General features: G+C 48.2%; 1 protein-coding gene across 1 annotated transcript in view; it reads right to left on the reverse strand.

The window, feature by feature from the left end:
- The window catches only part of WNT7A (Wnt family member 7A), a 36,789-nt gene extending 22,208 nt beyond the window's left edge, over positions 1 to 14,581 (reverse strand). Inside the window, exons 1-3 of the mRNA XM_085073136.1 lie at positions 13,788 to 14,581; positions 12,657 to 12,883; positions 615 to 886 (exon numbers count right to left, since the gene is read on the reverse strand). Of these exons, the coding sequence (XP_084929262.1) occupies positions 615 to 886; positions 12,657 to 12,883; positions 13,788 to 13,858 (570 nt within the window). The 5' untranslated portion in view covers positions 13,859 to 14,581. The remainder of the gene's footprint in view (positions 1 to 614; positions 887 to 12,656; positions 12,884 to 13,787) is intronic.
- Positions 14,582 to 22,509: the final 7,928 nt, after the last annotated feature.

Genomic DNA, 22,509 nt, shown 5'->3' on the forward strand with positions numbered 1-22,509 from the left:
ATTGGTGACTGGAAACAGGGCCAATGCAGCAAATCCGGGCCATTCAGTGCCTGGGATCCCCAGGAAATCTGTGTGTGTAAGCTGCTGGATTCCTGCCTTCCCCAGAGCTGGTTCTGCAGCAGCTGCTCTCAGTCCCAAAGGATGGGATGAGGGCAGGAATCCTGCTGTGCTAAACCCAAATCCATGTCATGGTGTAACAGTGACTCAGCCCGAGGTCTTTCTGCTGAAGCCTTTTCCTCCTTGCAGGGGTAGCTCTCACACAAAGACTGAGGTCTGAACAGTGGGGTTGAAAATGATCCCTTTTCAACTGAGTGAGACGTTCATGTCTGAACCTGACAAGACTCCCGCTCACCCACACAGGAGCAGGCGGCTTTTTACCAGAAGCACCATTTGACTTCCCAGATAAAATGTTTGTTTGATTTTTTTTCTTTTTACAGCTGCAAAGAGTAACATTTAGACAAATATTTGACGAGCAGATGGTCCAACAACCCGCAGAGGTTCCTATTTTTCTACTGTGGATGATGTCAGCATGGAAGCCCCGTGGTTGTCCCGCCCTGCACAGGGCACCAAATTCCCCATCCCGGGATGGACACGGGGATGGCAGGGACACTCACCTTCCGCCCGGCCTCGTTGTTGTGCAGGTTCATGAGCGTCCTGGCGTTCTGCTTGATCTCCCGGGCGTCCACGAAGACCTTGGCAAAGCCGATGCCGTAGCGGATGTCGGCGGAGCAACCTCCCCATTTCCAGCCCTCCTCCTTGTGGTACTGGCCCTGCTTCTCCTTGTCGCAGCCGCAGTCGCTCAGGTTGCCCTGCGTGCAGGCGGCAGTGATGGCATGGGCAACCCCAGCAGCGATGATGGCATAGGTGAACGCTGCCTCCCTGCTCCCTGCAAGGCAAAACAAGCCATGAACACACAGCACACACACAGGGTGACACAGAAACACACAATTCCTGGGGGGCACACTGTGCCAGCTATTCTTAGAAGTGCGGTAAATCTGCGGCATAAGCAGTTCTCTGCTCTTCTGAGTATTGATTTGGGTGGATGTTCGTCTCTAAAGTCATAGCTCTCTTCGAGGTAGCAGGAGATAAAGCGTTGTTCTGGCAACTTCATGTCTGTATTTCCAGATGGTATTTATAGCAAAAGGGTGGCAAATGCTCGAGCTCAAAAAAAAAAAAGAAAAAAAAAAAAAAAGAGGAAAACAAAATAGGTGGGCTAGGGGGTTAAATTTTTGAAACAACCAGATTCAACTTTTTAAAAAATCAGCTCAGAAATAGGACTTTTTTTAGAAATTTCACTCAACACTGAAAGGTATTTTTACAAGATGACCACTTCTGTTGGACTCTTGTTCTGAAAACATTTTAACTGAACTGGGACTTTTTTTTCACTTTGTAGGTGTCAAAAAGTTTTGAAGACTGACGTCTTGTGCTGACTCAATGAAATATGTCTTGGGTTTAATTTCAAAATTTCTCACAGAATGAAGAAAATTTGTTGTAGACACCATGACCAGAGCAAGGTGAAGTAACAGCTTCACCAGAGGGCTGAGAGGCAGAGGTTAGGCCAATATTACTTTGTGCAATAAGGCCATAATGACAGGCTTCTGCTTCTTGAGGGAGGGTTTCTCACGTTAAATCTAAGATTTAGTTTCTCTCTTTGGAGTTTTGTTGCATTCTGGTGTGTAGATTTCCCATGCATGGACCCTATGGGATCTGTGAGACTTTTGGGACCAGCTCAGCTGAGAGAGGGCCCTTCAAAACCTAAGGAGGTTTGCAAAGGTTGCCCAGGTGTGTCAAACACCCCTTTAAAAAATTTTGAATCTCCCAGGCTAAGAACTTGCCCCTTCTCTTATTTCTCCAATGACCAAATGCACCCTTGCATCAAGAGGATCAGAATCAGGCTCTTAATTAGGAGAGTGCAGATGGGAAGATTCGCTTCCCTTCTCCAAATACCCACCAGTTGAGTCCTGGCAGACCTCACCTGCTGGCAAGTGGTTGTTATCCATGAAACAAGCCCATTTCTGCTGTTTATTGGATTTCACAAAAAAATAATCACTTGGGAAAGAAACCTCATAACTTCAGCCTTGGCTACATCCTTTTCACGTATTATGATCTGGATTCCTCTACTTGTCACTTTCAATGAAAAATCTTCACTTCCTTATGTCGAGGAAGTAAAATGGAAAGCAAGATGACATTATCACAATCTGTTAATAGTCACCTTTATGCCCTTTACTAGCATAGGCAATATTCCCTAATGCTGCTGAGTACTGCTTTTATTAAGGAACTTAGTAAATTATCAGACTTCTTCAAAGGATTCCTTGTTTCTCCTTATTTAAACAAAAGAAAAATCATAAAATGTTCAGTTGTTTTGACTGTGGAAATTGCAGTTGAAGCTTTCTATAACTCTTGGCTTTTTATGAAAAGCTGAATGTGGAAGGGAAATTCCAAGCTTTAGGTGTATTTGGAGTTGAGCTCTTGGAGCCTCTGCGGCCACGTGGGGAGACCAGAGAAGGCAGGGGAAGGTGAGGTCCCAGCCCAGGACCAACCACAGCAACTTTCTAATGCCTCCTCCAGTTTACACTCTTCAATACCCTCACTATTTTAAGCGCAACAGTATGAAAAATGCACTGACAAACACTGCACAATAAGAAGTCCCAGTTTCTTCTCTCAGGGGGGAGCAATGCATCACACCAGGTTTCTCTTACATGAAGCAGCAAATGGGACATTGTCAAAAAAGTTTTGAGTTGAATTTACATCTGGGTGTTTTTTTGGTTGGGGTTTTTTTGTTGTTGTTGTTTGTTTGTTTTGGGTTGGGGTTTTTTGTTTGGTTTTGGTTTGTTGGGTTTGTTTGGTTTTTTTTGTTTGGGGTTTTTTTGGTTTGTTGGTTTTGGTTTTTTGTTTTTTTTTTTGTTTGATTTTGATTGGATTATTTTTGTTCCAGCACAAATAGTTTTCAAGATCTAGAATAAAAACCATTGGGAGATCACTTTAATCTGACACACTCAATAATGTAAAGGCTGAGCAGCTCTTTTGCTTTTTGGACAGGAGAAAAATGCAGTGTAGAAAATATAAAACTAGTTAGTACAAGCAGAGTCAGAAGCCAGTGTCAAGTTTGATCATAAATTACATTACACAAATTATTTTCTACATTTACCTTATTTGAGGGAAAATCTTAGCTGCTTTTAAAAAACTAAAATTTAGGACATTACAAGGTAAACAAAGCAACTGCCTTGAAGAATTGACGCAGGTAGGAAGTGCCTTGGCACTTGTGCAGTGTCAATGAAGTGACACGGTTTTGTCACATCTGCATCAAACTGTTCCTGTTTTCCATAAGTGATTCACTTTCTCAAGTCTCATTACCTTGGTCTGGCTCACAGAAATGTCAGCCTGGGAGGGAAGCTCAGACCAGTTTGAGTCTCATCTGTGACAGTTCTTTAGGCCCCAGGGGTTTGTGACCAAACAGGATAACCTGAGCACAGGTGTGCTCCTGCCACACTTAAAAGGAAATACTACTCCTTTACTTCAAATTTCAGCAGAGAGTGAAATTCCTGGAGGATTTCAGGAGGAAACACAGCTTTACCAAGGTATGGCCAGGCAGCTGATCCTTGCAAGCAATGGTTTGTTTCCTCTGAGCTTCTCCTGATGCTCCAGAGGCTGCCCAAGGAGGAATTGCTCCACAGTCAGTCTAATTGCAAAACATGGGCATGTTGAAAAGCACAGCCTCATTGCTTTTGGATCCCCAAAATGAGCCATCTGGCAAATGACCTGATACAGTCTTGTTTTATTTTCTTTCTTGATTTATATTCCAGTGCATCTGATAGCCAACTGAGATATGTGCTTTACTTTCCTTCTGAAAATTTAGTAGCAAAAATTTAAGGATCTTAGTGTTAGAAGCAGATAAGACTTTGATACCAAAACCATACTGAAAGCCTCTAATATGAAGCTGTAGATGATGGTGAATGTAGCATCACAAAATACTTAATTGGTGGGTACAGCACTTCTGCCTCAGGGGGGATAAAAAGCTTCAGCAAAGCAGGAGATGTAGTACCAAACAGAGGATAAAGAAAGAACAAAAGTGGCAGCACTTCATGTGAGACACAGGGCCCATTCTGGCTAGCAAAGACAGTGAAACATGGATGGTTTTGCTCTTCTGGATAACTGAAAGAGAGGAAAAACCCCAATCTGCAGTCACTGCCTCCCCTGGATGGCTAGAAATAAACAGCTGGAAGAGTAAACTGTGTTTTAAGCACTGGGTTTAGAAAATTAAATTAAAAGCGTTAATTAAAAGGTACTAGTTGTCCCTAGTTACTTAAACTGCCTCTTGAACAATTTTCTGACCATTTGCTAGGTGTGTTGGGTGAAAACCCAGGACTTAAATCTTCTTGCAGGCAATTCCCACTGAATCCATCCCTGAAATGCAAAGTGCAATCTATGGTTTTTTAAAGTAAAAATTTAATTTGTAAATGCACATAATGAACAAATCAGTTGATCTTTATGGGAGGATTGGTGCAAATCATGATCATGAGCTGAGCAAACTTCAGAGCTTTTTGTGGAGGCTTTTCCAGGCAGTGATTGTGAAGGTGCACATAAAGATGATTGTGAAGAGTAAACTGGCACAGGAAGGAATGACAGCTACCTGAGACCTACAGAAGTTAGAGAAAGGTGGAGAGTCACCTGTCATAGAATCATGGAATCCAAAATGGTTTGGGTTGGAAGAGAGCTTAGAGCTCCTCTTGTTCCCCGCTCTGCCATGGGCAGGGACACTTCCACTACACCAGGGTGCTCTGAGCCCTGTCCAACCAGCCTGGAAGTGTACAAGAATTGCAAGCCATCCTTTCAGCTCCCAAATCATACATTCTTCTCCTTATCTCAAATAAACACTGGTTAACACACTCCAGAGCTCAACTCCAAGCACTGGAAACTCCAGAGAAGGATCTGGCAGCGGTCAGAGGTTGCTCTGGCCATTCACCAGGCTGGTGACCTGACGGGTTTCCAGCCAGGGCAGCAGCTCCAGGGCAATGCTGTGGCAGCACGGAGGATGTCCAGGCTCAGAGCAGCTATGCTGGGGCTGGAGGGCAGCAGGAGGCACCCCCTGAGCCCAGCCAGTGGCACCCACCAGCACTGGGCCTGCCAGAGGGCTGTGGGCACTGCCATCGGCCTGGCTCTGCTCCCTCAGCCACACCTGGGGCTCTCCCCAGCCTCAGCAAGTGCTTCAGTGCTGGGTGACCACGGGGGCTTCTCTTCAGGTGTGGGACAGAAACATCCTCCTGCTTTTCCTGTGTCCTTCTGCACTTCAGTAAGACGTGCAGCGCATTGCAGCTGCATTTGCTCTGATGGCAGAGAGCTTGGCATTGATGGCTCCCAAAATTTCTGCAGCTCCATCTGCTGATGCAAATCCTCCTCCAAAGCACTGGGTCCTGTGTGCAGACCCTGCACTGGGCAGTGCATCTTCCCAAGCTGGCTGTAACTTTGTCTCTGAGCTCTGCACAGTCAGCCATCACCACGGAGTGACAGATGTCACAAGGGGAGGCACTGAGAGTATCACAGGGGAGTGCAAACACAGATATTAGCAGGTCAGCTGCTCTCCTAACACTGAGCTTAATTATACACAACCCATGTACACCTTGGAGCCTTAATTCTGCAAACACTCATATGCATGCCTCTGATTTTAGATGTGAATGTTTACTACACTGGATTTTGGCTGATCAGCCTATCTATCAGCTGCACAAGTGGTCTGCATTCTGGTTTTAACTTAGCTTACCTAATTTGTTTTTAAGTTTAATCTTAAAATTTGAAAACTTTGTAAAAACTTCATTCACACAGATTAGAAATGGGAACTTAGTTTCTAAAAGATGTTGCTTGGGAAACAAAACCTAAGCCTGCAAAATACAGAGTGGATTTACTTGCAGGAAGTCAGTAGGTGCTCAGCAGTTTGGGATCTAAGGGTGTTTCTAAACAGCCTGGCCTGCCCTATCAAGTCCCCCTCATAAATTGACTAAGCTGTGAAATAAAAAAAGACAAATTTCTGTTTATCTCACTGGAAAACATGGGTTGTATTTTCTGCTATTTAAAGGCAAAGGGTCAGAGAGGGAGTTATCTGCAGTGACATGAGCTGAAATATGATTGGGAAAATAGAAAGATGGAAAACACAGCATATCTTGCCAATTATGTGCCACAGCAAACATTACTTCTCATCTCTCTATAGAGGCCATAACTCACAGCCTGAAAAAATGCAGACCAGAACTCATCCCCTGCCTGCTTTGTGCTTTGCCTCCTCCTTCTTTGGTAGACTATGTATGGTCTAACAGGTTTTTGTTATTTTCATCTTTCTTTTACCTAGCATGAATTATTAATAAAAGCAAATAGAAAAAAATCATTGAAGTATCATCTTCCTAATGTTTTCTTCCCCTTCTGTTGAAAGTTCGGGGGGTTGGTGCCTTAAAATATTGTATTCAGTTGAAATTAAAATTATGGTTTCCTATAAGTCAACAGTGTGGCTTTACAAAGATTATTACCAATAAATAAAATATAGATTGGCTTTAAGAGGCATTCAAGACTCTGGGAGGTTTATTCTCTGCCCATTTTCATGGGCTAAAGTTTCTTTCATCGTCACATTAAAGTCTTGCAGAGGAAACACTCCAAAACTGCGTGTTGAAAAGCGATGATTTCTGAAAATACACTTTAAATTTATAAAGTTACTACTCAAGGCATGTGCACTACAAAAATCAGAGCCATTATTTTGGAGTTCAAATAAGTCTCCCCTTTTCAGAGGGCTCTGAGCCCCCCATGCCCCAGCCTTGCTTGGGGAACGCCCTGCACTGCCCTTGCCATGGGAGATCTCCCACCTTCCTGATGAGACGCAATCTTTCTCTTTCTCTGGAACATGTACTCACAAGACACCTCTGAAGGCAGGTATGAAAACCTTGTGATGGGAATTCCAACTGCAGTGACCTTGGGGCAATGTTTTATCTTACAGTGACAGTCCCTGCTGAGAAAGATTGACTTTTTGGCATAAAGCAGCTTTGGATGATCAGGCCATATTTCAGCCTGGCCTCTGTTTTGCCTGCAAACAACTGTTCTCCTGCAAGACATTGACAGTAAAAAGTGGTCGTAAGGGCTGGAAACCTAGCACAGAAATTCATACTCTGACCTTACTTGACTAGATAGCAAGACTCCTGTTAATGACTTTTTTTTTTTCTGTGTATCTTGGGGGGTTCATAACAGCATTAGTTCAGAAAACAGAGTATTTATCAATCTTTCCTCTAAATATTGACCAAACCAAATGGTGCAGCAGTACTCAGAACCTAGTTTCCCCCAGACCTGTGCAGGTAATCTTCCATGCAATACAAAACAACAAGGATTTTCCTGCCAGAGCTCCAGAAGCATTTGGACAATGCTCTCAGGCACAGCAAGGGGTTGTTGGGGTGTCTGTGCAGGGCCAGGGTTTGGACTCCATGACACCTGAGGGTCTCTTCCAGCTCAGGAGATTCTGTGATTCTATGATTCCACCAGTGGCTGTTCACTTGGTCTGTTATTGTGAAGTTCAAAGAATCAGACTTTAAAACCTGACATAAGAGACCACAGCAGTGTTTAAAACCAAAATGCTCCATTAAATGATTGAAGATTAAATCTGTTCTTCAACACACCTGTACTGGAATGTTTTCAGAACTGTTTGTCTATAACAGAGTGACAATATGAAAATTTACTCAGAACTTTCCTGTTAATTTTTCTGTTAGATCTACCAGAGAGGAAAATGTCCTAGATCTTCTCTTTTCCCTACCAGCAGGAGAGCTATTCCTGACAGCTACTGAACAAGTTAGTTAAGGGTTTGTCTTGTAAGACAGTTGCCATTTGTTTCAATAGGCAGGAGTGTGAACATCCCTTTTCCTTTATGCTGTTTGAAGCCATAGAAGAAAAGTTGATTTTTATACTTGGAAAACAAATCATTGCTCAGTTTGGTCCAGTGTAGAGCCAACAGTGACGTGAATAAAGGAAAGCCAACAGCATCTCCTGGTTTAATGTGTGCATCAGGGCACACCTGGGATGATCCCTGAGCCAAAGGCATTGGGCACAAAGTACAGAGGTGCTGAGCTGGCCTGATGTGCTCAACAGCTTTGGGACCAGTTTGTCCATGTGGATTCTTGTTTTGGTTTCAGCTTTTCTTGTTCCCATGAGTAATGTCAGGTGGATGAAGGTATCAATGTGATTGTACTGAAGCATTTTCCAGGGTAGAAGAGAGCAAATAATTAATGCATTTTAGTAAGACCAAGATGAAGATTTGGCTGAAACCAGTTTTGCTGTCATGTTCTTTGCAGACCACCATTCAGAGCCCTCAGGACTCCCTCCATCCTCCCCCACACAGGGTCCTTTAGGCCTCTGCAGGGCTGTTGTGCCTCTCTTCTCTCAGATGTCACCAGAGGAGAGTCTCCACTTTGCTGTGTCCCTCTGCAGAAGTGCAGTCAAAGAGTTTGTACCATTTCACTGTCTCATTTAGCAGTGGCCATGCTGATCACTTGTGGCAAAAGGAGATGGGTTTTTATTTTCCTCTGTGATGCCAGTGTGCTGCTGTCCTCTAGACTCCATGAGATGTGGGCATATCCCAAGGCAGCTCTTTGAGATGACAGCAAAATTACTGTTGAACACCTGCCCACAAGGTTGCACCCTGCAAAAAGGGCCACTGAGGCACCTGATGAAAAGCCTTTGCCACAGCTCTCGCTCTTCCTGTGATCCAGGAGAGCCCAAATCTGATTTTCAGTTTCTATCAAAGGCACTTCTGATTGTTCAGATCCTTAGGCTTGAATCACATTTCACCTGAAGACAGATGAGCAGGGAGGTTTTGGCCTATCCTGCTTTAAAACCCTTGGTTTTGATTGTGGCCATCTTCAGGAACAGAACTGCTGACCACCATAGCAAATATATTTGTTTTTAAGTGTGTCCATAATTGCAGCGTTGCGTCATCTCCATGGTTATTTTAAAAATTCTCTCTGTGACTTTACATTATTAATAAGGTGTCTATGGAATCGTCTAGAAAAAACATCCTTGTGTTGATCCGGTTGTGACTTCATCACTCCCTGCCACAACCAGACCAGGTCCTCAGTGGGAGCAAACTGATGGCACTCTGTCCTTTCTCTTCATGCTGTTGGCACTCTCGTCACCAGCTGTCACGGCACGATATCCTCAGGGTGGCAGGAGGGCAGGGCCTCCCTTTGGAAGGACAAACCAGATAAAATGACCCAGGAAATGGAGACTATGTGCTGGGCACTGGTAGGAAACTCACTGTGATGAGCAGGAAGTTCAAGCCTGTGATCACAAATATGCTCTAGGATGAATTTAAATGTTTGCTTCCTCTAGCTCTACAATAAACTATCACTTCACTGGAAGATGGATTATATGTGAATTTTAAAAAATACACGCTACAGATTAGAACAGGAAAATGTTGTTTGATGCTTCCTTCTAGAGAGTTCCAAGTGTTTGAATAAGGTTAATATCCCTGCTGCCATTTTAAAGATAGGAAAAGAGAAACACAGAAGAGAGTGCCACGATCCCTAAGCAACACAACAGCAGGGCCAGGAGGAGAATCACCCTTAGCAGCAATAAGAGAATTCAAATAATTACAGTACATTTGCATAACATTCATAAAGTAGATTACCCAGCAAGGATAAAAGGAAAGAAACCTGGATTGGAAGAGATTTGGTTTGGTGTGCCATCCAAACTGTGGGTTGGGAAATAGATCACAAGAATCTCTGGTAACCAAGGGAACTTATTTGTATGGACTAACACACACAAACCCTATTTCCATAAGAGTTACTCAGGCACATCCTCCCAGATTGATATGAGCCTCTGCTGGCTGCACACACCCGGCAGGGCCATGGCCAGGACAGCCACATTAGTGTCACTCTGAAGTCATATCCTAATCACAGAGCCAGCCCATCAGTGCCACTCCAAAGGCAGAGTGAAGTCTTGCTCCGAGACAGGGGGATGAGGTCATGTGTGGCTCACTGACTTTATTGCAAGTGGCAAGACAAAGGTGCCCCTCACACTCCCCAGACAATGACTTTAAGGATGAAATTGCCTGAAAAATACAATCAGTTGTTAAATGCTAGAGAAGGGACTAGTGTATTAGTTGTTGTTGGAATGGTATTTTGTAACACACCATGCCAAAGGCTAATTAAAAAAGCAACAAGGGTACATTATCTTCACCTAATGGTAACCTGGACTGTTCTTGTGCTCTGTCACCTTGAAAAACTTCTTATGGGGGTATATGGTCCCTCACATCACACATCTCTCTCTTTGCTGTTTAAGGCAAGACCCTCAGGCTTGATGTCCTGTTTGTGGGCACCAAATCTGACTTACAGCTTTATGGCACGTAGGTTGCACCCTTTTTAAACAAAGCAAAATATTATTTCTCTGGATGGTAACCTGGAGCACACCCTGACAGAGATCCTTGGGAAAGAGCAAGAGATGCTTTTCCCTTTTAGCCACAGAAAGATGAGCTGTGTCAGATATTCAAGGTTGCTACACCTGCTGATAGGGAAGAAGCAGAAGAACAAGGAGACCACCTGAGCAGGAACAGTTACATTAAAATATTTCATGATGTTTGAGAGCCTGAGTGGTTTTATCCTTGAGACTGCAGGAACGTCTGTGCAAGAGAAAAATTCGCCATTGGATTTCAACCCTCTGTGATTTTTTTCAAAGTTTAGTTTAAAATTAAAATATATAACCTGTTTAAATTTGAAGGTTTTTTAATTCTTTAAATGAGTTTTATGGAGTTTTGTAATTTGGATGCCATTCAACTCTTGGCTGTGTTCTGAAACCAACAAAGAATTTGTCCTATCCATCTTTGCCTTGTAATGGATAGATAGAATATATTAAGAGTTATCACCTCAAAGACAGATCAAAGTCTACTTCCTTTAATATTGACTTTTTTTAAAAGGACCTAAATATAACCTGCTAGCTAAATAATTCAATTTTCAGAGGGAGGGAAGGAACTGAGAGCATGTTTGCACAACAGACCACAACAACTCCGCAATTTTCTGATTTCTTGGAGAAGTAAAAATCCTTCTCACATTTTCTGTTTAAGGAAATGTTGGTCTTAGGCTAAATGAGCCCAGATCTGTCAGCCATCCAAATGGACTCTTCACTGACATAAGTGGCAAACACTTGCATGCATCACTGACAGGAAGAGGTCAGCTCAAGGAAGAGAAACAATGAGCTAATCTGAAAAAATGGTCCATTTTCAGATGGTTTCCACTGTTGTGCAGGGGGCTTTTTACCTTCTCTACTTGAGCCACTCTGATTATCAAAGGTGTTGAAAGATGGGGCTTTCAAACAGAGTCATGTTGTTCTTTTCCTATTCTTTCCCTAAATATCTAAGTTTTGGAAAACACATATCAGAGTGCACATATCAGATGTGATAAAATACATGCACAGTGTTCTCAGGAGTTCCAGAGCAGAGTGGCAAGGCTGCATCTCTGCATTTCGTGGGAATGCCAGGAATGAGGTACTGGGAACATATCCTGCAAATACGACTGAGCAGTGCCTGGGGCCAATCCGTCCAGAGGGCTCCCCCACAGCTGCTCAGGGCTCTCCTAGCTCCTGTTCTCTGTGCTGTCTTCTGTCCTCATGAAATATCCATGTTTTCTACCATGCTAAACATTGTTTGATGTGGTTTCTGGTTTTTTGAGATTTCATTTTACATGGGGAAGAGACAGCGAGAACTCAAGACTGGAAACCACAGATCACAACTTCAACTTCTGAATGAGGAATGCAGTGCTGTGAGTGATTAGCTTTCAATGGTGGCTCTAAAAAAACCTACCCTTTATTTGGAAAACACATTCCTTGGTCTTTGCATTTTAAGTGCTGTGGAATCAAAAAACACCAAGTAAACTTCGCTTCGAGTGTTTTTCAGAATGGGGATATGAGAGCTTTAACCTCAACCCCATTTCTTTGGGTATTTATGTTTGTTATTATTAATGCTGCTTTAGTTAAGAATTTTGATATATTTTGTACTGCTGCAATAACTGAAAACATGGAAAAAGGAAGTGGAATCTTCTGTCAGTTGATTGGAACAGTATTTGTAAATGCCCTGACATCTCAAACCAGAACACACCCACTCTTTCTCGTGGCAGAGAGGGCACTGGATGCAGCTGCTATAGGAGAACTATTTTGTGTGGTGGGAATCTCTTACAGCAAGACTGATTGCCGTGCCTGAGTCCCACCAGGTACAAACAACAGGCCAGTATCCCTGTGGAGATGTCTGCACCCCAGAAATGTAATTCCAGCTCTTCTCAGCATTCTGTCTCTGACCGCTGCCTTCAACAGGAACCAAACTCCTTTTTTTCATCCCTAAGTACATGAATAACGCTGCTGTCCTGTGCACACAAATGGGAGACGTTTTGGAGAGGATTTCTGAGAGCAGGACAGTGAAATACTGTGGTGGAAGCTGACACACATGGAAGTGAACCACAGGCAGGTGCCCTGCCGGGATAGAGCACGTTGGCAACGACAGCAACAGCGTCGAGGTGCACACACTCACATCCTGTCCTGCCCCGGCTGGCACGAGCTGGGAGCTGCTCTTCCCCCAGCCCAGCAGCCGAGCCCATGGCCCTCCGTGTGTCCCCGCTGGTGCCATGGCGGGGCAGAGTGAGCCGAGAGCAACGTACCCACTTTGAGCTCCTTGCCGAAGACGGTCCTCTCGCCCAGGGCCGAGCAGTTCCAGCGCCCGTTGCGAAACTGGAACTGGCACTCGTTGATGCCCATCTGGGACCCTTCCCCGATGACAATGATCGCGTCGGGCCTGCTCTGGCAGATCGCCCGCTGCCGGGGGGCCAGCCCCGGGATTTTGTTACAGATGATGCTGGCTCCCAGGGCCACCACAGAGGAGAAACCCCTGCAACGACAAGACACCGGGGGTGGCTGAAGGGAGGCTCGTCCCAGAGGCAGACGCAGCATCCTCTGCCTTCCTGTGCTGCAGGGCCCGGCGTTGGCAGGTGCCCCCGGAAAACACCCGCCTTTCCCCCTGTCGCTTCCCTCTCCCTCTCTCCAAGCCAAGGCAGAGATAAGCAGCGCGTGGGCTCCTGCCAAAACAGGACCAAACTTCCTCGTTCGTGAATTAAAGCACATGCAGCGGCACTGCCTGCCCGGGCCACGCACAGGCAACGGGCTGGGAGGGTTTTCCCAAACCTGTCGAACAGTTAGAGGAGAGAGGGAGGGGGGGAGGGAGGGAGGTAGGAAGGGAGGGAAGGAAGGGGGACAAACCCACGCTCCCTGCCCCGGGGCAGCGCCGCCTCCTCCCGCACCCATCGCACCTGGAAGGGTCGTGCTGGGCCGGGGATGCTGCGGGACCGGAGCGCCGCCACCCTCCCTGCGCCCCACTCGGGGCGGGCGGCGTTGTCTTCTCGGGCGGCAGCCGCCGAGGGACGTCCCCGCGGGACGCGCGGGCAGGTACCGGCAGGGAGCGACGGGAGCGACCGGAGCAGCCCGCACCAGGGACCGCCGGCAGGGCTGGGGAAGGGGATCCCCCCGGGTGTCTCCTCCCGACAGGGACCGTTGCCCAGCCCCTCGCAACCCCGCACATCGCCGGGGCCGCCACCTCGCCCCGCTGGAGGGTCGCTCCGAGGTACGGGCAATTTACCTGTCTTCTGAGAAATAATCGTGATCCCCACCACCATCATTTTTTTTTTTTTTTAAGACTTCCCGAGTTAAATAATAACAGGTCTGGGCAGGTTGGGCTGAGCGCGCGCGAGAGCGCGGTTGTTATAAAAGAAAGACAAAAAAAAAAAAAAGTTACTTACCCGATCTTGATATACACAATCCCCAGGCTCAGGAAGATGTGGAAGATCCAGCGCCTTGTTTTCCTGTTCATATTCCTTGCTTGCCGTAGCTCAGACCAACACGCGAAACGATGCCCAGCGCGCTCGGGGCTGGGGCCGGTCCGTCCCTGGTGGCACTGCCGTGGTCACGGCCGCCCGGCCGAGCGGGGCAGCCCCCGCCGCGCCCCGCAGCGCCGGCCGCTCCGCGCCGAGCCCCCGCCGCTTCTCACCATGGCCCCGCCGGGGCTCCGCTCCACCCGCGCTCCCAGCCCCGCTCCGGCCGCGGGCGCTGTCACGGGGAGCGCGGGGCTGCGGGCTCTGGATGGGCTGCGGGGTCCCGCGAGCGCTGGCCGCGTCTCCACCTTCAGTATGAATTGTCTCTCTCTCTTCTTCTTTCCCCCCCCCTTTTTTTTTTTTTTCTCTCTTTCTCTCTTTTTCAGATATTTGGGCGTGTTCTCCAAAGGAGGGAGTTGTCCAGCCGGGGGGGGAAAGAAAGGCGGGGAGGTGGGAAGAAGGGGAACCAGGAACGGCAGACGGATCACCTGCCTGCAGGCAGGCTCAGGGCGATGCTCCTCCTGCGGGCACGGCCCTGGGGAACGCGGCGGGGACTCCGGGGGGTGTCACCGGGGGGCGCCCCCGGGGCTGGCCCCGGCCCGCCGGGCGGCATTGGGGCCGCCGCGCCCGGCTCGGCTCGGCTCGGCCCGCACCCGCGCTGCTCCGCGCCGGCAGCGGGGCCGAAGCTTTGACTCCGCGCTCGCCGCCCGCTCGCCGGGGCCGCCGAGCACCTGGGGCCGGTTTTATGCGTTTGTCCCGACGCTCCTCCCCCCGGTCTGCCTCCCGCGTGTCGCGGGCTGTCCCGCAGCCTCCCGGTCCCCGCGCCGAGGTGAGCCCCGGGCGGCCGCAGCATCCCCGGAGAGCCGCCCCGTCCTCACCGGCAGGTGCTGGGGACGGCCTCCTCCCCCGGCCCCCAGCGGCCAAGAGAGAGCCCCGTGTGCCCACAGTGACCTCCCCGCTGGTTTTGTGACCAGTTCTTCCAGAGACAGGGCAGGGCTCGGTCCCGCCGGCCCCGCGTGGCAGTGGGCTCAGGTCGGCTGTCCGCTGTCCGAGCCCAAGGCGAGGGCGGCCCGGGGGCTGCGGCAGCCGGGGCGCTCCGCGGAGCCGCCTGCCTGCCGCGGGGCGGGGGGGCGGCCCGGCCGGGAGGAGGATTCCGGCTCCTCGTTGCGGGAATTTACACGGATATGGTGACTATTTTATTATCCACTTAAAATATTTCAAACAGGGAGGTTACCTAAATGATAACAGGGGTGTGGTGCGGGAATTGTTCTGCTGATAATGTTTTTCTGAAAACAAAAACACGATGACAGGATCCCTCATGGTCCCTCCAAGGAGCCGGTCCTGAGCCCCCGGGAGTCCCTCTCGCGGGGCAGCGGGTGCGTTCGCACGGAACCCCCGCTCTCCCGAACCACTCCAGAGGGAGGACCAAGAGGGCTGCAGCCGGTCCTGGGGGGTGGGCGGCCAGGTCCGTCCCTGCCGTGCACCCGGGGCAGGGAAAGGGGTGTCCCAGTCCGCCTCTCCATCGCTCCGAGTTTCACGGAGCGGCCGATGATTCACATCACCTTAGCTCCCCGCAGCCTCTCCATGCGGCCGGGCCGCCCTTCCCACGGCGGCCGGAGCCAGCGGGCAGCCTGACCCAGACCAAGGGCGGAGGAGGGAGCGAAATGCGGGGGTGCGGGGACTGCCGAGTGTGCGGGGGTGCGGGGTGTGGGAGCGCAGGACTGCGGGGTGAGGAGGGTGCAGGGTTCGGGGGTGAAGGGTTCGGGGGTGCAGGGTGCGGGTGAGCAGGGTTTGGTGGTCTCGGGGCGGTGCAGGGGGAGCGGTGCGGGGCGGAGCGGGGGGAGCGCGGACGCCCCGAGCCCCGCGGACAGCGCCTGCCGCAACCTCTTTGTCGGAGCGACACCTGGCGGGCGCGGCCGGAACTGCAGCCCCGGGGAGCTGAGCGGAGCGGAGAGGGAAAAGTGGATGGAGAGGGGAGAGTGGATGGAGAAAAAAGAGAATGCAGAGGGAAGGGAGGATGGAGAGGAAAAAACGGATGGAGAGGGAAGAGAGGACAAAGAGGGAAGAGCGGGTAGAGGGGGAAGGATGGCTGTAGAAGGAAGAACAGCAGGCAGCAGTGGGCATCCCTCAGCCCTACAGGGAGGGCATTTGGGGTGGTGGCAGCAGCTGCCCCAAGGCTTTTGCAGCCTCCAGTGGAATAAAGCAGGCTCACAAATCTGGAGCACACCCAGCACCAGGGACAAAGGGATGGGCCAGAGCCGATGGGTGTGAATAGAGGGCAGCAGGTATTGATGAGAATAAATTCAAGGCTTAAGGCAGATCCTCTTTGGGTGGGAAACCTCCCAGCAGAGGGAAGCGCCATTAAGAGGCAGTAGAAGGGACATATTCCAGTCTGCAGTTGCCCATCACCTCCTTGACCAGCAAGGAAGATGCTGAGTTGGTGCTGACAGAGCCGTGCCCCACTGCAGTGCCACACGCAGGGAGTGGCAGGGACAGGTGTGCGACAACCCGAGGGTTTGGGAGAGCTGCCGTAGCCTGCACACCACAGGCTCCTCCAGCAAACATGGCTTTTTGCCTCACCCCAGGAGGGGACATGGCAGCGGTTTGGGCTGCACCTTGCCCAAACATCTGGCCTGTTGCCATCGTGTGGCATCAGTTTGATCAGTCAGCAAGGCAGTGTGGATGTGCCTGGCTCTCTGTGCACATGGAGCAGTTCCTGAGGGGCAGAGCAGACCCTGTCACTGCAGTCAGGCACCAAAGCATCTGCTTTGCCTGTGCGCATGTGTGAGTGAAGGGGTTCCAGTTTTGCTCCACATATAGCTCAGGACAACAATGTCCCAAACCATCACTGGAGCTCCTTAGGGCCAGGGCAGTCCCAAACAACCTCCAAAATCCTGCAGGTGAGCGACAGAGCTGCTGCTGAAGAGGCCTCAGGGACACACGATGGAGGTGGGGGTTGTTGCTTTTTTTGTTGCTCTTAGTACAACTGGTCACGTTGGTTCAATAGTCCTTGGGCAGAAATGGGCACAGAATGTCTCAGGAGTCTCATCCTGAAACTGAGCTTCCTTTCCAAAGAGCAAATCTACCCTTTGAACACTAAAACAACCAGGAGGTCATTTTAAATTTGCTTCTGAGTTTTGGTCAATATTCCCCACTGTGGTGATCTGGCACATAAAGGAGATCTTTATGCTTAATTTTTCTTATTTATTTATATATTTATTTATTTCTGATGCTGAAGCTAGTGATGATTAGTATAATTCAACCACATCTGTTTAACACAGCACACAGGTATGGGATAGGTCAAGGAAAATAAATTACTCTGAATTTCAATTCAGAAAATAAACTACTGGACTAATCAATTACTTTCTCTTACTCTGTTCTTTCCTAAAAAAGTTGTGACCTAGATGCATTTGAAGCATACATAAAATAACATTCCTGTGCAGATTACAGGAGATAGTTTGGCTTGTTTGCAGTTTCTTGGGCTTTTTAATAATTTTTTTAAATGCTGTAGACTTTAAATCATCCTTTCAACTATGATGTCTTTTGAGTGGTCTGAAGTAATTAATCCTTACCTACTGGTTCAGGGCATGCATATCCAGCTTCCTTTTTTACACTATGTCTTCATATTTATTACTTCTGATAAACAGATTCTAACATCTGCATAATAAAATCAATATGAGGCATTATGATAAATTATTTTACTTCTCTTTACAGAGTAGAGTAATAAGTTACAGGCAAATTGGTAAATTAACACAGAACTTAGAACAACAATCAGAGATTAATGACAGAACAGTAGGAATCAGGAAATTGCCTGTGGCAATAGAAATTAACTCAAAACCATGCTCTTAAAAGGATTTAAAAGAATCCCAGAGCTCCCGGTTCATGAGAAAATATCTGCAGGTACAAAAAGCAGGTCTCTGGATTCTTCTGGAAGAACCCTGAGGTCTCTCTGCAGGAACTTGGGAGGAAGCTTTTGCTGTCTGTGCTGTCAGGAAGTGGCAGGCCTGTTCCAAACATGTTCCTCTGACCTTACAAGGGAGGGAATCTAAGGCAGGCGAAGAGTGTGGCCCTCTGTGCCCCAGGGAGCAGAGCTGCTGTGTGGTCAGCAGCCCCTGAGCAGCTGGTGTGTGGACATGGCCGGAGTGGGATGCTGGCAGCCGGACTGGGGAACAGCTCCAGGGACTGGGGAGCCACAGGAAGCTCTGCAGGCCTGGAATCAGCTCCTGTGTGCCAGGCAGGGACAGAGCAGTGCCCTCAGCTCTGTGCCCAGCCTGCAGGCATGGAGAGGCTGAGCTGTGCCTGAGGGGGAACAGGAGACAGCCTGAGAGCCTGATTCATCCCAGGCTGTGGCAAGAGGAGGTTTGGTTCTGCTGGTCTTCTCAGTGCCTAAACTGGACAACAGGAAGGCTGGAAAGGGACTTTGCAAGGGTCTAGGTTGACAGGACAAGGAGGAATGGCCTTAAGCTGAAGGAGGCTAGCCTTCAATGGGATTTAGGGTAGAAACTCTTCCCTGTGAGGGTGCTGAGGCCCTCCACAGGGTGCCCAGAGAAGCTGTGGCTGCTTCTGGATCCCTGGAAGTGTCCAAGGCCAGGCTGGACAGGGCTCGGAGCAACCTGGGATAGTGGAAAGTGTCCCTGCCATGGCAAGGGGTGGAATGAGATGAGGGAGATGAGGTTTAAGGTCCCTTCCCACCCAAACCATTCCATGATTCCATGGTGCCTGGCAGTTTCTGACTCATGACCTGAGCCACAGAGCTCTCCTGCCTCTCCTGAGATGCTCAGTGCTGTAAGAAAACACCCCCCAAGCAGAGCAAATAGTTTTATTCCAGATATCATCTCTCTGCTCTCACCTTTTACTACCCATGTCTTTATTTAGCAGCAGCAACTTTCTTCTGAACAAAGCCTAGGCCCAAGCTACACCCTGGAGCCATCCATCACTTGTTGCCACAATGGTGTTTCTATTGTTAATTGTTTGTCAGAGCTGCTTTTTGGGGTTAGACAGTGCAATGATTTAGTACGCCAGCTAATCAGCTCTGAAAATGTATTCTCAAAATAAATTAGATCAAAAAAAAATGAAGCTTGAAAAGACTGTTGGTCTCGATACAATCCTTTGGGACTGTTGAGCTCCTTCACAAAACCACAGGATCCAGGAGCTCAAGAGGTTCAGTGCTGCTCCTGCTCTCGGCATGGGGCAGTGAAGCCGAGTAAGGAAGTTTGCACAGCACACATCTGCTCAGTGTGTGGTTCTGGTCAGGGTTATTAATGTCTCATTTTTCATAAGCATAAAGAAATACAAGGAAAATACCCACCTAAAATGAAAAAAAAAAAAAAGTTGTCTGTCTTTTTTTTTCCCCTTTTTTTTTTTTTTAAGATGGCCTCTGATAACAGGAATTCACAAGGGAAAATGTGGTTAAAAGCCCATTTTGTAACTAGATCCTAGATGCACATACCATCAATACTCCAGTTCTGGCTCCCTTTTATCAGGCTAATCATAGCTGCTGTGTTTTGTTGTCAAAACATCTCCTGTAGAAGTCAGACCAGAGAGTCCTTTCAGTAGCGGAAATGTAAGGTTAATATACCAATGCTCTCTGTATTAAGAATCTCCTGCCTCCTAAAAGCATGTGAAAAAAAAGATATAATAAATAAATAAATAACATTCACAAACCCAGGGCTCTTCTTGGCCCACTCCTGCAATATATCAAATCATCAGCAACCACAGTGACTTCTCAGTTTACAGATGTATTCGTGTTTCTGCAGAAGGAGCAATAAAAAGGCTACTGCAGAGTTGTTCCCTGTGAGCAGTGAATTCTGTGAGGAGCTGCAGCAGGTCAGAGCTCAGGGAGGGTGAGAGCCACCTGCCCTGCCTGGCAGGACTGACCACACCACCTTCCCAGGGCAAGCCCTGTCAGGTTTGGGACCCTTGTGGCAATAAGAATGTGGCATGTGCCCTGTTGTGATTAATCGCCTTCTGATCAATTGATTTGGTGACACAAACAGGTGTCTGGCTAGCTCAGGCCAATGGTCAGAGAAGCCCAAGGGAGACACCCCTTGGGAGGGAAGCTCTGATCCCCAATCCCACCCAGGTGAGCTCCAGGTGGAGTTCCCCCCAGGCCAGGCACATGGAGACCCCAGCAGTCAATGCAAGCCAGGAAGCAGAAGTAGTTTGGGCAAGCACAGTTGCCTGGAATCGAATTATCTGTAGTTCCATCTAATTAGTAACTGATGGGCTCAGAGGGCTGTGAGAGCTTGGTGAGGAGGGGGATGGATGATGAGAAGGCACTAGAAGATTTTGGATGAGGAAAGAGGTGCTCTGGTTGGACGATTTAGGATTTTACTGGCTGTTCAGTGACGTGGAAGACACAACTAGTTTGTGTCAGAGTGGTGCAGAGCTGTGCCTGTGTGTGAGCACCAGGCAGGCTCTCCTCTGCCATGGCCTCTAACACATCTCACGGCTTTTGGACATAGACACAGCCTGGGAAGCTCCTGGAAACATGGCCTGTGAGTCCAAGGTTTCTCTGGGCTAGGGTTTCCTCAGACTTTTAATCCAAATACGAATAGAGGAATAGTTTACATCCAAACCAAAGTAATGTGTTGTGAAGCTGCTCCAAGCCTGAACTCCTGAGTTCCATCCAGCCTTGTTTCTCAGGCAAAATCATATGATTGTGTCTGGGAGTTGAGGATGTCTCTCTGTATGAAGACATGACCATCAATTCTGAAAAAACACAGTGTTAAATGAACCCAAAGAATTTGGAGGCTGTTCAGGTGCTGTTTCGCAAATCCCTCAATCTTTTCCCTGTGCTGTCTCTGGGAGCACCTGTGGTTGCACCGAGTGGTTTCCCTGCCTCCTGTGGCACATCCAGGCACACACTGGACTGGTGCTGGGGCTGTACTCCAAACTGGGATTGGGATTAGCCCTGCTACAACTGCAGGCTGTGCCCCCCTCCCTTGGTACCACCTGGAGTGCTTGGAGTTTGGACCCTGCTCTTGCTGCACATACCAGAGAAGGAGCTAATCATTAATATACATGAAGAAAATTCTCTGTTCAGCAGTAATCCTTAACATCAGCAGCAGAATTGGAGAAACAAACCTCTTTTTGCCAGTCATTTTGAACTAAATACATGAGCCTCGCTGGTCTGCATTGTCTGTTCCCTCAAGCAACGTGCAAGTGTCACCAGGTGCCCATTGCACATCATGCAGTGACTTCCAGATCTATAATGGCCCATTTCTTTCTTTTTGTTTACCTTTTATTCCCTGACAGGCATAAACACAGCTATTTGTTCACAGGGATGCTGCTCATCCAGATTTATTTTAATTATTCATTTTCCTGCACAGCTTCTTTGGGAGACTTTCCTGATTCCACCCCACATGTTACTTGTTGCAAACACACTGGGGAATGTGTCATATTTGCAAAAAATAATATTCCTTCGTTATCACAACATCCACTTGGACAAATACTATTTTTGCTTTTTTTTTAAAAAAAAGACATGACATTTCCTTTACATATTTATTAATGGACACAGAGGTGAAAAGATGAACTGTCAAAGCAGATTATTCATTGCCAAAGAAAGGTCTTAAACACTGTGGATCTGATCCAGAAAACACAACACAGTCTTCCAGGCGGTGTAAGGACCAGAGAGCTGTGGATGCTGTTAAAAGAAGGTTCCAAAGCCATCAGATTCTCCAAAAGGCTACAGAGAGGTGGAGCAGCAATAGCACACGTGGAGGAAAGAGAGCTGGGCTGCCAAATTGGATGTGGAATGTGCATCTTTGCTGACTGTGGCCAGCTGGTGTAGAACCTGAAATCCTGCAGGTGCCTTTTGGTGACAAAAGCTGCTGGGAACCAGCAATTTACCATCGAAAATGCTGAGCTCTGGTAGCTACTCCAGCATGGGGGCATTGGTGAGGAGAAGGAGGAGGCAGAGCTGTGCTGAGCACTGGTCACTGCAAGAGCACTCTGAGCTGCAGAGCAGGACACTGGCCACTGCAGCAGCACTGGTCACTGCAGAGCTGTGCTGGACACTGGTCACTGCAGAGCTGTGCTGGACACTGGCCACTGCAGCAGCACCCTGAGCTGCTCTTGGCTGGCCAGGCTGGCTGGGTGATGTGCCCAGCACGTGTGGCTGGGTGGGGAACACTTTGGACAACAAGGGTGGTGTCCATTCCCTGGCCATGTGCAGGGCGGAGTCACACAATCCTGGATGGGAAGGGGTAACAAATAGCATGAGGAAATCATGTGGAGATGAGGGGAAGCAAACTCATGTTCATGGCAGGAAGGAGAGAAAGGGTGGAGAAAGTGGAATGATGGGGAGGAGGGCACAGAAAGACACAGGTCCACTTTCTGTTGTGACGAAGTCTGACCTTGGGCTAAACCATATTTACAAATCTGACAATCAGCAGATTGTTATAGTCATAGTCATTCTGAGGCTATGACTAGATTAATATCTCTATATAACTATAATTAAAATGACAGAACTCAAACCCTGTCTTTTTCCAAAATAAAACTTCCCTTTTCATCTATTCAAAGATTTGAGATGCACTTTTACAAGGCTGATGTCAAGATGTCACTAGAAATGCACGAGGCCACATGGTGATATCATGGTGCAAGACAGAGTCACAAGCAAGGCATGTAAACTTTATGAAATATTGTCATT

This window comes from Lichenostomus cassidix, chromosome 12 (genome assembly GCF_008360975.1).
Source record: "Lichenostomus cassidix isolate B80296 chromosome 12, HeHo_3.0, whole genome shotgun sequence".
NCBI classification, from domain to species: domain Eukaryota; kingdom Metazoa; phylum Chordata; class Aves; order Passeriformes; family Meliphagidae; genus Lichenostomus; species Lichenostomus cassidix.